Genomic DNA, 15,504 nt, shown 5'->3' on the forward strand with positions numbered 1-15,504 from the left:
ACCATTGCCTTCTGCAATGTCTGTATCTCCTGTCCAAAATTATGTTCCAAAGCCTTCATTGAGGTTTCGAAAGTACGAAGTTTGTCCAGTAGAGATAAGTTCTCATCTTTGGACATAATTTTCATGGCATAAACACATATCTGTAATTATAAGGAAATATTCAGTTTTCAAAACAGGAGAATCCAGTTTTGCTGCTTTGTCATGGATCTTTCTGCCAAAACTGGAATGGGGCAGTTGTCGGGGACCATGTAAGAAAAGGAGAGTCAAACTGCTCAGTTTCCAATAGCAGGGCCAGGGTAAAGGCTCTGTGGGGAATTCCTGATGCTATTTTCAGATCTTCTAGAACTATCAAGAAGGGTAGAGAAGGCAAAATGAGGCCCGGCCAGTATCCCCAGGAAAGGGTCCACCTGGCAGAAGCCATCACTGCTTGCTAATATTTTTCTCTTATCTACACAGAAATAGAAATAGGAATAGATAGATATAGAATTTGTTTTGCAAACTCTTGGGGCAGGGGAAACACTTACAGTTGGAGCTAGAGCTTAACAATGTTATAGTAAACAGAAGTATGCTCTACTGAGTAAGGAAGTAATACAGAGATGATTCAATCCCTCCAGCCTAGTGGAGCCAGGTCCACAAGTACCCTTGTTCCACCAAGACGGAGCGATGGAGAAACACATTCCAAAAGTTTTGCCAACTCAAAACCATCTTGACCATAAAGAATTAAACCAAATACAATAAAGAGGAAACGTCAGCATTTCTAGAATAAATATTTTACTTTAACTCAAATTCAGTTAGCAAGTTAACAACCCATTATTCTGCAATAAGAATCTTTTTTACCAACTGAAGAAGACACACACAATTTGAAGGCAATGTGATTTCGCTTTATTGAATACAATACAACCCAATATTTATAGTTATGAAACAATCAGAAGGCCGCCCATGGAGCTCTTATCACACTCAATCCCCCCCCCCAATCCACTCATATTAATACAACAAGTGATTTGCAGCTCTTCAGCCAATATCCATCATAGTTCATTTCATAAAATTATATGTAAGAAGAAAGAAGTCTAAGGATATATTAAAAAAATGTTCAGAAAAATATCTCCATATCTAGTCATAATCTTCCAGGTTTTCTGTAAAAGAAACCAGTAACAATTATAAGCATTCTTAGCTCCGTGCATACTTACTTTCTTTAGTAATATATTTAACTTTCAACACAGAAAAGCTATTTTATTCCTTTATCACATTGTTGGCATTGGCTAACATATTTTGTTTACATTTAAAATAGTATGCGCAAGCCGAATTTAAAGACGACAAAATTTATTCTAAAATATTTTAAAACTAGCAGTAAGGCAGATGGCCACATTTCCTTGATCTTCCAGCACAGAGTCCATGGAGAGACTCCCCTAGAGAGGAGAAAGATCTCCAAAGAGCCCTAGGGGCCACTGACCACACAACCCAATACTTTGATGACATCAGAAATGCAGACTCTGTTCCGACAAGGCTGTGTAGTCAATACCTCTAATTGACATCTGTAACAATAGTCTCAAAACACAGCTATGAGACTGTGGAGATTGTGGGAATGTAGTAACAAAAGGGGACGTTATTTACATAAATGCTTTCTATGATCTTCTACAAGCCAGCTCTGTAACCCGCGAACAGAATTTAAGAATTGCACCATTCCGTATTATAACAGGAAAAGGCTGTTGCCACCATGCTGAATTTATTTTCCTTTTATCTTCTGAAAAATCTTGGTCTCTCAAAGTGCACTATTATTACTTTCTGGACAACTAAGATATTAAAATATAAATTCTCCAATCTCTCATCTCCTCATTTTGGAACACATTAAAAGCAGGGTGTCAGTGTTGGCAACTTCTATATTAAAAACTTGAAAACCAAACAATTCTTAGCAATATTCTGTTTTTCCTCTTCCTAGAACAGCACTGCTGACAGGCTTGGTAAGTCCAACTTAGAAAACACTGTGAACAAATAGAATCTCTCATCCAGCTTTCACAAGACACTCACAAGCTGGGTGTGGCGGCACACGCCTGTGAGTCCAGCAGTTGGGAGGCAGAGGCAGGATGATAGGAGACTTTAAGGCCAGCCTAAGCTGGAATTAGATTTTGTTTCAAAACCAAACAAGCAGGCCCTCCCTCCTACCAATTAAAACATTCACTTGTCAAGAAAGATTTTGCAAACAGCAGTAGTGCTAGGGGTTTTTTTTTTCTTTCGATTTGTTTATTTCTTAGTAAAAATTTCTCTATACCAGATAGGCTTTCTCGTAAAAAAAAAGAAAGAAAGTTTTCTGGATACCATGAAGAAAAACTTAGAGTCTGATCTGTGAGGGGTCCCTTTCAAGAAACAGAAATTACGTTTCTACATAAGCAATTTTAAAAAAGCTGGAACAACACAACATGAAGGGGAAAACTGGGACCAGAGTAGAAGACAGTGTATCTGATTATTTAATACCAGCACACTGATGCCGCCTATAGATCTTACTACTCTTGACACATGTCTACTGGGTGTAAACATGCTAGCAGAATTTTGAGCATCTTTATGAAGTAAATGCTTTGCTATGAGAGTTACTGTTCACCAAAATAGAAGACACAGGTGGCAGCTGATGCTGGGTAACGGCGCAAACGCCATCTGTACACATCTGTACCCATCAACAGAAGGTAACACCTACCTCTGTGGTCAATAGTTGATCATCTTGCGAAGGGCGTCGTAACACTTCCATTTGTCCGGGATGTAAAATGGCTCAAAAATGTGAGGAAATGGGGTGTCATATCCACACACTCGAGATATTGGAGCCTCTAAGTTCAAGAAACATTCTTCCTACAGAGAAAGAACAAAACAGTAACATGTTTCCCCTCGCGGAAATAAAACAAATGTACTTAATTCAACTAGGTAAAACACAACTACTGCTACGGATATCAAAATGTCTCAGTATGTTGTCACTTAAAAGCAGGTACGCGTGGCATGTTGGCATGATCCCAGCTTTCCTTGAAATGTTTTCGTATATGCATGTGCTGCTATCGACACATAGATCCCTCGGCAGCACCAAAATAGGCTCATAGCAATCATACTGCAGCGAGGATAAATGCCGAGCAAGACAACACAGCAGATTCTTATAGCGCTTACCCTACTGCTTGAAATCAGTGATGACGTATGCTTTCTCATGTTGCCCGTACTTTGCTTTAAATTTATAGAATGACTGGGTATTGCCTTTGTAAGTTCATGTCTGGGGCTGCTGCTGTGCACCAACTCTATCAAGGCACTTGACTATCCTCATTACTCTCCCAACCTGGCCTGGGAAGATGCTGCTGGCCCGTGGCTACTCATGGCCCAAGTCCACGGCATGACCGGCATGTGCTAACCTCTCAGGTGTTAACCTTGAGACTCCTCACTGGGGCCGTCTCCTTTGACTATAATTTCTCAATTACACACGCAGGCGACAGAGAGATTTCGGCCCTGAGCACCCAAAGTGATAACCTAAGCATGGCCCATGGCAGTATTCAACTTCTTTGTCTTGAGTAGACATCCAGTGCAAAAACACAAAATCTAAATTTCTGAAGAACAAACAGGGCACAAAGTCATCCTTCAGTGAAACGGCTACATAATTTTTTTATTATTAAAAATTTCCAGGGAACCCTGATTGCTCTTTGGGCTGACGAGGGAGGGTTACTTGATTGGGGGAGGGGGAGGGAAATGGGAGGCGATGGCAGGGAAGAGACAGAAATCTTTAATAAATAAATAAATAAATGAAAATTTCAGCCTCCTCCCCACCTCCCATTTCCCCCCCTCCCCCCACTCCTTTCCCCCCTCCCTCTCCAGTCCAAATCCCTGCCCTGTGGGAAGTCCAAGGTCCTCCCTGCTCCATCCAGGTCCAGGAAGGTGCGCATCTAAACAGACTAGGCTCCCTCAAAACCCAATGCCATTGTCCTTGGCTTCTCAGACAGCCCTCATTGTCCGTCACGTCCAGAGTCCGGTTTTATCCCATGCTTTTTCAGTTCCAGTCGAGCTGGCCTTGGTGAGCTCCCATTAGATCAGTCCATAATTTTTTTAAATCAAATTTAAATAAAATGTTAAAAATGAATGATAGAAGATGTAACAAAACTACTCTGGAGAAAATATCATTAATTTTACTAGTAGCCATTATCTGAAATAAAACCCTTGGATTTAAATTAAAATAGTCTCACACTGAATGGCCTCCCATAGGATCAGCTGAGTGCTCAATACCCTTACATGTCATAGTGTTTCTAAATTATCTTCTGAACAAATATTTCATATAAAGATACCATGAGAGCATATTCAATCTGTATCTATCATGGAAGCTATTGTTGTCAGTATAAGTGTAATGCGGACAGAAAAGACACGCAAATCAGGTAAGTAAACTTCAGAGAGAGCTAGCTGGACATATACAGACCTCTCCGGGGTCCCACTAGCCACAACAACTTCAGTATCAAATGCCAAACCAGTGTTACATTTCCCGGCAACAGGAATCTCCATGATAAGCCTACGGACAACAATCAAACCAGGTCAACAAGCAGGGTGGATGGTGCTCCACTGTCTTCAATGCAACAAGGAACTTTAAAGAGGGTTAATTTGTCAATTTGGGATAGACTCAGTTTAATTTAGAGGACTTTGACTTGAATGTTGCATTCTTTGTAAAAAAAAAAAAAATCAGCTGAGGACCCAGGATGGTACAGGAAATGAAAGACAAATTACGTCCCTAACGGCCTTTGATTTCACCCCTATTGCAACCAGTGATTTATAAAAAGTCACTTGTCAATGTTACTAACATCGCTCCCTTTTGCATACTGACAATAGCAAACTTTACTGTTCTCGAACAGCGCGGCTCCTAACTCAAGAATGTGATCTTTGACTTTTTTCCAGGAAGTCATCTTCGCATTTGCACGAGCAAACAGACAGAAAAATCTACCACTTAGTCACACTGAAACTATAAATGGTGTACCCTCCGAAGCTGGGAACGACAAGGAGGAAAAAGATTTCACTTTGTACTTTATCTGATCTATTTCAGGCTTTAGGAGACAATGCTGATCCTGCCATCAAGCAACAACGAACAAAAGAGTAAAGAATCAATTTCCGTCTGAATGAAAGTCTCTATTTTAGATTGCAGAGATTTGCGATTTTATGCTTAGCTTTTCCTCACCTCAGAAGCCACGCTGTAAGTTAAGTGAGAAGGAATTAAATGACTATATGCATAAAATTGCACTCTACAAATCACGGAAGAGAGTTCAAGGATGTTGAGCAGAAGACTACTAACTTGAGCTTTCAGTGTAATTAGCATGTGCCCTCCGGAGGTGGTCTAGCTTGAATTCTACCTTTTTTGTCTAAATGAAAGACATTAACCAAGACCCTTTAGTTATTTCTTCCACAGACTTCAAGTGGAACACATTGTAAAGCAATTGGAAATAAGATGTCTAGATCAATCAGGCAGCTGTACTGATGCCCAATGACCTGGCTTATATGTAAATTACTTGTACCACTACATCCCTTTAAACTCCATCCAAACAGCAGAGAGCAGCATACAAGGACTGGCAGCATCCCGTTCCAACACGGTCACCATGCAGCAAGGGCCAATAAAGAATCCACACAGGAGCCACAAGAGGCTTTCCTCGGGCCATCGGAGGTCCGGTGAGAGGATGGCTGTGAACCCTGATGTCATACAGTGACAGCTGCGTACTGTTTGCTCATGGCGAGTCCTTCTAGAGGACCTGCGTGAAACTCCAAAACGGCCTGCGGATTTACTTCCGAACAGTGCTTTTACAACTGTGAGGCTTTCCCTCCCCGAAAATATGTTAATAAGAATGGCGACAGTGCTCACAATGTGCCAGGCTCTGTGCTCAATGAGCTATGTGTTTTACGTCCTTTTATTCCATTTCCTGAGCTAGGAGACTTAGGAAACTGTCTGAGGTCAAATATTTACTTGCACCGATAAGCAGAATCCAAGCGCCGCTGCAAAGTCTGTGGTCTCAGTCTCTCCTCTTCAAACTTAGATTTATTACTTTAAATTTTTTTTTATTAAAAATCTATGTTGGGGGGATTTTCGTGCCACAGAGTGCACGTGGAGCTCTGAGAATGACCTCCGGGAGTCGGTTTTCTCCTCCTGCCACAGGTTCTGGGAACTGAACTCAGGTCATCCGGCTGAGATGGCAAGTGCCTTTATCTGCTGAGCCACCTCAGCAGGCCTAGATGGATTAATTTTGAGAATAGAATAATGACAGAAAAAAATGAATTAGGAATGCATTCTAAAAGGGAAAATTGAACGCAGCTTGGGTTACACAGTTTTACAAGAGTACTGAATGGTGCAAGGCGTTAATAGTGCCAGACAGGCTTGGAAGTCTCTACCCCATCGTAAGAAGGGTGAAGACCATGTAACGTGAAGAAAATGAACGCACAAGTGTGCGCATGAAGGTAAAACGTGAGACAAGAAACACATGTCCCGGGACTGGGAGCCTCTGCGCTCCTACGAGATCTGAGCAAGCACAGTTCCTGTTAGTTACGTATTAGCCATCTGGATTGCTCTGCACACCACAGCCAGGGAGGGAAACAAGCACTCTAAAATAATTCCAAATCACTAAGATCATGGGCACAGGCAAAACACGTCTTCATTTGCCCGATTCCTATAATATAAAATACACATTTATTTCCTTGTTTTGTTTTTGGAAAACAAACATCATGAGATCAGAAGTGACAGAGATTCTTTGAAGTTTTAAGCAGGTAAGAAAAAACAATTATAAATTCATGGAATTGGGTCCATTATAGTTTAAGGTATAGAAAATATTACTGAGATTTTAGCTATCCTGCATTTATGTCTGTATTTTGCTAGATGTAAGTGCACTTGAGTGTGTCCCACGTTAAAATCTTCCTTAGTTCCTATGTCAGTTTTATTTGGACATGGAGGCTGGGGAAGCAGACTAGGGTTAGATGAGGTCATGAAGATAACCCCATCACGGACCCCTTGAAAGCAGCAGCGACTTTAAAAAAAGAAGAGAGATTGAACATAGCGCTATTGCTAGGTGTAGCCATGATATCCTCCAAGATGTTATGTCATAATAATGGCCCTCAGCAGATGCCCAAACAATGCAATTAAACTTTCCAGCCTCCAGAAACAAGAGCCACTTTAGCTATTCCTATAAAGTCAACAGTCTCCAGTATTTTGTTACAGCAACAGGAAAACAGACTGAGATAGTAATAAATATTGTATATTTGTGTATACATATACATTTGCATAAATACATGTTAGGGCTTTCATGGAATCCCTCGAAACCTCACAATAGATGACATCATTTTCCTCATTAAAAAATTAAGTTCAGCAGCCACTGATTTTCCTGTCTCCTTGAAAAGATGATTTAAGCACTCCAGAATACTGTGGCTACTTCAGTAGACCTCAGCAAATCTTTAAGTTGTTTTTATGGTAGGGTTGCATAATATAATTGGCATAGCATGGAATCTGGAATTGTAGCTGAGGAGAATCTTTATTCTGGTATGGTTTAATCTTTCCAAGTCTCCATAAGCAAAAGCCAATTAAAAAATACTTTGTATGTTGCATTATTGTAGTTTTCTACCATTCTGTAGCTCTTGCCTATTTGCCTCTTTAGATGTGCAGTAACATATGAAAGGTTGCTTATTTTCATGCCTGATATGTCAGAATAATCTCTGAGTTTTTCTTTTCCTCTTAAGATTTTCCAAGTTAAAGAAGTCCCTTATCTATAATAAAGCAGGGATCTGAAGCACCATTGAAGAAATATTCTGCTATGAAAACAATCAAACCTGAATTGTGTCAGCCACAAAAGCACACATCCCAGCAGCTCCTTGCAAGGCCTTAAAACGCATAAGAAATCACCCTAGATACATTAAGAGGCCCATGAAGGAGGGTGGAGGTAGCTCTACTGGCCCACTGAACAGGCTGCACTTGGCCCACAAGTCAGAGTCTAGTGTTGCCACCTGGTGGGGAGCATAGATCCTGGCTCCTAATTGCTAAGCCCTGGAGCTAGGGACAAATCAAAGTGTCGTGAGACAGGTAAATCAAGACCTCAAGAAATGGTTAAAATATCCTGCATTCCAAAAGAGCTTCTCTCCGCGTGGTGAGGCCATGAAAATGGGATAGGTCACCACACAGATGATGCAGTCCAGCGGATTAGAGGATGTCATGACGGCTAACACTTGGGAAACTAGACAAGAGAACTATGCAATACTATCCGGTACGTCTTTTACACACCCCTTTGGTTTTGTTTACGTTTTTAGTTCAAGGCCATTCCAGGCTCACATTTCTTTCTAAGAGGAATTCTGGAATAATGTGTACTCAGTTCTTCTGGTGACAGAAAGTTGGATGTAGCCCATTGTGCGAGACTCACCACCACCAAGAGCTGGAAAGCTGTGAAGCCAAGTCCAAAGAGAACGTAGAAACTATAGGCCTTTCCTATGTGTTTTGCTTTCTTACAGCTAGTATTCTGGCTGATAAAATTGCTGAACAAGTATTAACTAATTTTTCTGTGCACTTAATGGAATTTGAAGAAAGCAGAAATAGTGGAAACACCTGGTTAAGTCAAATGGACAAGGGTCACTGGTAGGGTCTAGTAGATCAGGCTTCCATGGTCTAAGAAGAAGAAACATTACTCTATAACCTAATTCCAAGGGAAAAAACAGAAGATTTCATTTTAATTGGCTTTGTTAACAAACCAGTCGAGTACTGATGGTCCCTGAACAGCACCCATGTCACTGTGACCATTTAAACTATAGATTATATTTCACGTTGAGGGTGGGAGTAGATTAAGTTGTGGCTGTCAGGAGCACTGGATGAGGCAGACAGATCAAAGAAGTATGACCCATTTCTAGGAAACTGTATTTTGAAACAGCTTGAAGTGATCGGTGAGTGTAGTGGCATTCGCACTTACGCCCTAATATAATGTGGTCCACGTTAATTTACTAGTAAGTAACAACAGATTTCTTTCTAAATAGTGCTAGTGGTCTAGATGCACATAACTAGAAGCACAAGAGTTAAATCCTAAAAACACAAAGAAGACTAAACTAGTTTTCCAAAATTACATGTAGTGGATAGCCTGAAAGTCCACGAACTTTATATTAATCCCAGTTATGTAAGGCTAGACATCACCCAGCTTCCAAATATTATCACAGAATATTTGTTTTAAATCTGCCATGAAAACTTGCCCACAGTCAAAACATGAGTTTCAGCAAATGAGAGACAGGACTCTGATGTCTTGAATCACACTTCCCCCAACACATGAGTCACGGGGACCTGCAGAGGGCCCTGTGCCAGCAGTTCCAAATTACTGAACTAAACAAATGCAACTGCACCGATGTTCAGTTAAGCTAAAGCTTTAAACACTGTGCATGATGTTTTTGAAACAGAGCTTAAACTACATATATGCTATAATGTGCCAATTTTCCATGGGATTAGAATGAAAGTCATTCTTTAGTAGTCACAGGGTCCCACCCTAAACCCAGGTCAGCAGGATATCCTCAGAAATGAGAGGGGTATGTCCTTATCCCAGTAGTCTGCACAGGTGAGGCAGACCACTAACACCAACACGACTCAACAAGACACTGTACGAACGATATCATTCCACCCAGATTTAGAAAATGCTGGAAAATATTTCTGCTAAACCAAACTATTTCAGCAGAGTTTCTAAGTGTAAAAATCATAGTCATAACTAAATTCAAATCTGAGGTCTCTGTTATATAACTTCACTGACACATCTTCAATGTCTGTCATTAAGACTCCATTTCTTCATCTTTAACACAAATCACTGGCAATTTGATGAGAGAGAGAGAGAGACAGAGACAGAGACAGAGAGACAGAGAGAGAGAGACAGAGAGAGATTCTACTTAAATTCCAAATCTACTCTTAAAATGGAATCTTATTTTCTGAAGCTGGAAACACACTGTTTCAGACACCATGGGTTTCCCTGTATACAGCCAAGCTACCTAACACCCAGTTGGAAATGACATTAAACAGGCAAAGAAATGCTTTGCAATTCAGAGTCACAATATGCCACAATATTAACATCTTAATATGAAAATCTCAGTGACTCTTGATGTATTGCCTGTACAAACTGAAGTAGTACAAATTCTAAAATCACAATTATATATTAAATCAATGCCTCATATACTAATATAAATAGGGTTGTTATAGAGATTAGATTCCTGCTTTTCAAAGCTTGTTTTTAAATTTTGCTATTTTAAAATAAGAGCTGATGAAAACAAGGCCATGATAACCCACTCTTTCACTTAGAATATATCTAAAAGTATTTTTTTAAAACATGATACCTCACTACTATGGTCTAGGGACCCAGACATTTTAAAATATCAGCTTGTTTTAATTTTCATGAATTCTAAACCAGGCATCACAAACATTAAAACCTAGCACCTCATCAATACAACTTCGGTTTCCTAGTTAAAACCTGCAAAGGTTTTGTCCAACTTCGGAATTTCCCCTGGAGTCCCGAACTATGACCTGGGATGCTCACCATTTTCAATAAATGACAGAGTAAAAATAATGACTCAAAATTAATTTCATCATTAAATCCCCCTGCAACAAAGTTACAGCCTCTGAGGCTGTTTGGGGGCTTCACGATTTCTCAGCTCAAGACCGAGACTCCTTTGAGATCAAGTATGTGCAATTTGACATGTAGAATGCACGGGGACGCAAGGCTTTTGTTAAAATATGTTATATGCGGAAAGGGGGGAAGGCAAGGCTCTCAAATTTCCACAGACGCAGAAGCTTCTCAAATTTTATAGTTCAAATTCTTCCTATAGAAAAGAGCGCAAAAGAAGCCAGCAACGGCATGAGGAGGCGGAATTTCCTTAGGATGCGGACACATAATGATAAACATAAGGGAGCGGCAGTTCGGAGTCTCTTCAGGAGCAAACAGCTCTGTTCTCCATAAGGTAGGATTCCTGGTGTGCTTGGCACCTGGAAATTAAAATCCTCCTCAAAAGTGATTCTGGGTGATCTCAGAAAGCCATGCTTCTGCAGGTTTTTCCACAAAGGTCTTGGTGTCGCAGTCTACGACCGCCAGATGTTCAGAAGTCGGGCTTTAGACATCATCCCAGCTAAGGCGACCTTTGCCTGAAAGGAGATGCCTTGCTTAGGGTTTGAGCTGCCGAGTAAGTTAGAAGTTGTCATTCCTTTACTTCTGCAACCTGTTCTGAAGTCTCAAGTCTAGCCATAAAGTGAAACTAAAAGGAACAGATGGATTGCTCTCCAACTATCCCCTGCTTTGTAAAAAGAAAATCTGAGAAACTGGATTTTTTTTAAAGGTCGCTAAAATAAGTTATTTCAAAAATTAGTCTTGATAGAACATCAAGGTTTTGAAAAGCTATTTTTTCTTTTTCTTTAAACACATTAAATTTCTACATTGCTGTTTATGTTTAAACAAGCGTGAAAATAGCTTGCTAAACATACACATGCAGAAAACAAGCTGGGGGCGAGTGACCACGTAACACGTATGCGTGTTGCCAACCGTGTCAATGCTTTATGAAATGAAACACTTCTCTTAAAAATTATGGGTGCCATAGCAACATAACCTTTCCAGTTTGATTTTTCTTAATATATTAGGCTGAGTTATTCTTCAGCAGTTTGACTCTAGCCACTAGATAAATTACTTTAATTTTACCAGCAAAGCGTAGCAGAAATCAATGGTACGTGTTGTTAGCCATCATTTGGAAAGTATTTGGTCGGAAACATGATGCTGTTCTTGTCTGCTGCGACTCGTAAACTTGTCTTTGTCCTCATGAAATCTAATCACCGAACGAGTAACAAATTAAATTCGTGGTTGAGATATATGACAAGAGCAAGAAAGGGGCATGGGAAACCCTCATTATTCAGACGCATATGACTTCAGTATCATGCTAAGCTTAGCCTGTTCACGAAAACAAAGCCGGCAATTACAACTGTTGCTAGTATCGAATTCAAATGAAATGTGGAATTCAAAGTGCATTTTTTTCTCCCCACTGATGTTTCTGCCTTTAAAACTGGTTATATCTTACAACAACACTTTTCAGGTTGAATGCCTATGAATTTCAAACACATTTTCCTGTGAGTATTTCAGGAGTCAAGAAATGGTTCACTTCCATGTCATTCTGTACTCCCGCGGTTGAGAAAATTAGGTGCTGATAAGATGATTTCTGCTCTGCACACAGCCTTACGGAGGCTGTACTGCATGCTCAGTGCAGATATCCTTCCAACGAAGAGGATAAAAATCAAGATTTAACAGAGGGGTGGCTGGCGACTGACATCAGGCTCTCTTAACACCTTCAGAGTCAAGTGTAGAAACGTCTGACGAAAGGCGCTGTTAGCAGGGGGCTTGAGATGACCTAAGTTAGCAGTGATGTAAAAGCTAACATTCACATGATTTCTTTAGATATCTCAGATCATTTACTTACTGCCATCTTCCTCTTTTAAGTCTGCTTACTAACTTGGGACTGAGTTCCAAAAATTAAATCAGGTCCTCTAACGACAAAATCATGAAAATACTGACCCACTGGCACCCCGGGGGCCACAGGGGTTCACATACGGGTCATATGTCATGGCTAATGATGTAGCTAAGCACCAATGGCCTCAAACTAACAATCTGGCATATAATCAACACATGCAAGGAGCAGCCAGAAAGCCAATATGGAGAAATACAGAGAGGGAGGAAAAACAAAACTGTCGATGTGCCTGTGAGCTTGAGGGAGGAGCATGCATATGTACACATAGAAGCAGGCCTGGCACGAACTAACCCAAACTGAAGAGTAACTAAATGGAAGCTCCTCTCCAATACAAGTTAGCATTAACTACCTATACAGTCTGATTTAATCCTTCCATCATCTCTATGTGCTGGTGGGAAGTAAAGTTTGTCTGGAAGAAGCAGAGGAAAGAGCCGAGCTCACACAGGTATGCACACGTTGCTGGCTATCTGAACCAGTGGCGCTCACCTATCACAGGGGCATCATGAGAGACCCAGGTAGTCAAAGACACTTGCTTGGACCCAAAGTCACTCTGTAGTTACCTCCACTACGGCACCTGTGAACAGGATTCGTGGTTTCTTTCAAGTTGACCTGGGATCATTTTATTTTTTAAGTTTTATAAGAAGCAGAAGAGTTGGAGACAGTTGTGAGGAAAAGGGCTGACAGTGGGAACTAGACAGCACTCTGATCAGAATTACAGCAAGCCAAGCTTGGGGTTGCAGGCTAGGGCATTTTTTTCTTTTTTGCAAAGGCTTTCTGAGACGATGAGCATGGGAGGAATTTGTAGCTAATTCTGAGCAGGCTACATTAACGTGTGAACGTGAGAGCTCAACTTGATTTCGGGTTCTGGCCATGGAAGTTTGACAGTTTCCACAGAGTTTCCAATCATTAAAACACTCCATCGGAAAACGAAATCTGTCCCCTTTCATTTATTTCCTTTTCTACAAGACAGTCTAGGTGAATTTATGTAACTAAGTACTTTGATTAAACTAGGACAACTTTTTGATAGGCTGGTGAAGTACTTTAAATGAGCACAGTTTGCAAATCTTACCTTGGCTTCACCTTAAATTGGGGAATAAAATTTAATCTCACAGTAAATAGTTTATAGCTGTTCTCCACAATTAACTCATTTTTTAGGACTCTACCACTGGAAAATCAAATTTCTAAAGTATTTAAATAAATGAGAATTAAGTTAAATGCTCCCCCCCTTTTTTTTCTCAATCAAAACAACAGACAACAGAACAAGCCACTGAAATTACAATCTTAAACCCAATGTAAACGTAAGTGTGACACAGGGTCCCTGTCTCAGAGTGCAGACGCCAGCCACAATCCGTGCTTACTGGCACAGCCCCACAGTGACACTGGGTGTTTACTAGGGAGCTCTGGGCTCCCCTTGGCAGTGGAAAGCTACCTGAACATATACATAAGTTTCATCTACGGACACTGTGGTGTGCAGATGGAACCATCCCCAGCATTAAAGCAAATAAATCCTAGCTCACTGAGTGAACATTCCAGACACCCCTGGAAAAGTTTCACTTCTAAAAGTGCTCTCTCTTTGTGTGCATGTGTTGTGTATAGATATGTACGCATGTACACACAAACATATATATGTACACACATACGTGCATATGTGTGTGTGTGAGAGTGTGTGTGTGTATGCAAGTGTATATGTATTAGAGTTTCTGATGCATTCAAGTCATACTGCCTTCAATTCCCAGCCCCCCAAAACGAGCATGCTTCTATGTGATATAACAAATCGCTAACCCACAAGGATTTTCCCTAGGTTTCCTCCAAGGCTAATTACGTAGCAAATCTAATTAAGTTCGTATGATTCATCTCAGCAGCAGGTACTTTAGTTACTTCGGCCCTGCCAAGAGGGGTCTGAAGCGTGTGTTCTCCCTCCAAAATAATCATGCTGCGTGCCAAACTGATAACCATTAAACACAGCTGTGGCGCAAATGTGCGGTCTCGGCCCTGTAAATACAGTGTTCGCACATCAATCTGCACTCCGAGCAATTGCTGGTTCAGAACTACCGCCTGTGCACGAGGTGCTGCTGCAGAGTACTCTGTGCACGGAGGTCCATCTGTAGTTTCACTAGTGGCTTTGTAGCGACAGGGGAATTCCCTGCTCTTAAGAGCACACCTCGGAACTGAAAACCTCAAACACTGAAACGCATTCGACCAACACCTTGTTGGACTGCTTTGCTTAGGTTCAATAGCTGTACGAATAAGAACATTAGCGTTTTCTGTGAATTTGAGAGTACATTCACGGAGTAGTCCACATGGAAGATAGTTAAGCTCATTCTTGAAGAAAATTGCAAAAATTCAGCAACAAATTGTTTTTAACTCCAGTTCTTAAAAGTACAAAAACAAAGACACGACAAACTCACGCTGCAGAAACTGAACTCCTCTGTATTTGAGTAAAGCAAATAATTTCCTTTGCGGAGGGATGCTCCAAACTCAGTGGGTTGTGGGTTGTTTAAGGCCATGATCGCATTCGCTCCAGAGACTGCGAGATCACCATGGCAACTACCCTTCCCCAAGACACGCAAGAACCAGTGTTCTGAAAACATGCTCTCCTTTCTGCACTGATAACAATATGACCTAGGCTTAAGAACAAAATCCACCTATTTTTGTGCAAAGCTAACAGTGTGTTTGCTGACCAAATCACTGCCGTAGAGTTCAGCTTTGTTAATGAGAGGAAAAACAGTGAAACCAGCCATTGTGTGCCAGTTTCGAAACAAAGCAAAATTTGTGACTTCAGTAAGTCGGGATTGTTACAGTTGGAGTAGCTAAGTGTGTGGGCCCAGGCCGAAGAAGAATGGCCATTAGAGAGGAAAGAGCTTATCACGAGCAACGCCGGCAAGCAGGAACGCCATATGCTTCCCCAGAGCTCTTGGAGTGTCTCCAAAGGGGCACACATTTCAATATTTGTATTAACTATCTGTAGTTGTTCCTGCTTTCAATAGTTGTATTAACTATCTGTAGTTGTTCCTACTTTCAATA

At 40.9% G+C, this 15,504-nt stretch overlaps 1 protein-coding gene across 2 annotated transcripts in view; it reads right to left on the reverse strand.

Moving 5' to 3' along the window:
• Positions 1-859: 859 nt before the first annotated feature.
• Positions 860-15,504, reverse strand: part of Bckdhb (branched chain keto acid dehydrogenase E1 subunit beta) — a 193,048-nt gene continuing 178,403 nt past the window's right edge. For both annotated transcript variants that reach the window (XM_005347555.3, XM_026778905.1), the window contains exons 10-11: positions 2,687-2,835; positions 860-1,133 (exon numbers count right to left, since the gene is read on the reverse strand). In XM_005347555.3, the coding sequence (XP_005347612.1) occupies positions 2,695-2,835 (141 nt within the window). In that variant the 3' untranslated portion in view covers positions 860-1,133; positions 2,687-2,694. The remainder of the gene's footprint in view (positions 1,134-2,686; positions 2,836-15,504) is intronic.

Source organism: Microtus ochrogaster, chromosome 5, assembly GCF_000317375.1.
Source record: "Microtus ochrogaster isolate Prairie Vole_2 chromosome 5, MicOch1.0, whole genome shotgun sequence".
NCBI classification, from domain to species: Eukaryota; Metazoa; Chordata; class Mammalia; order Rodentia; family Cricetidae; genus Microtus; species Microtus ochrogaster.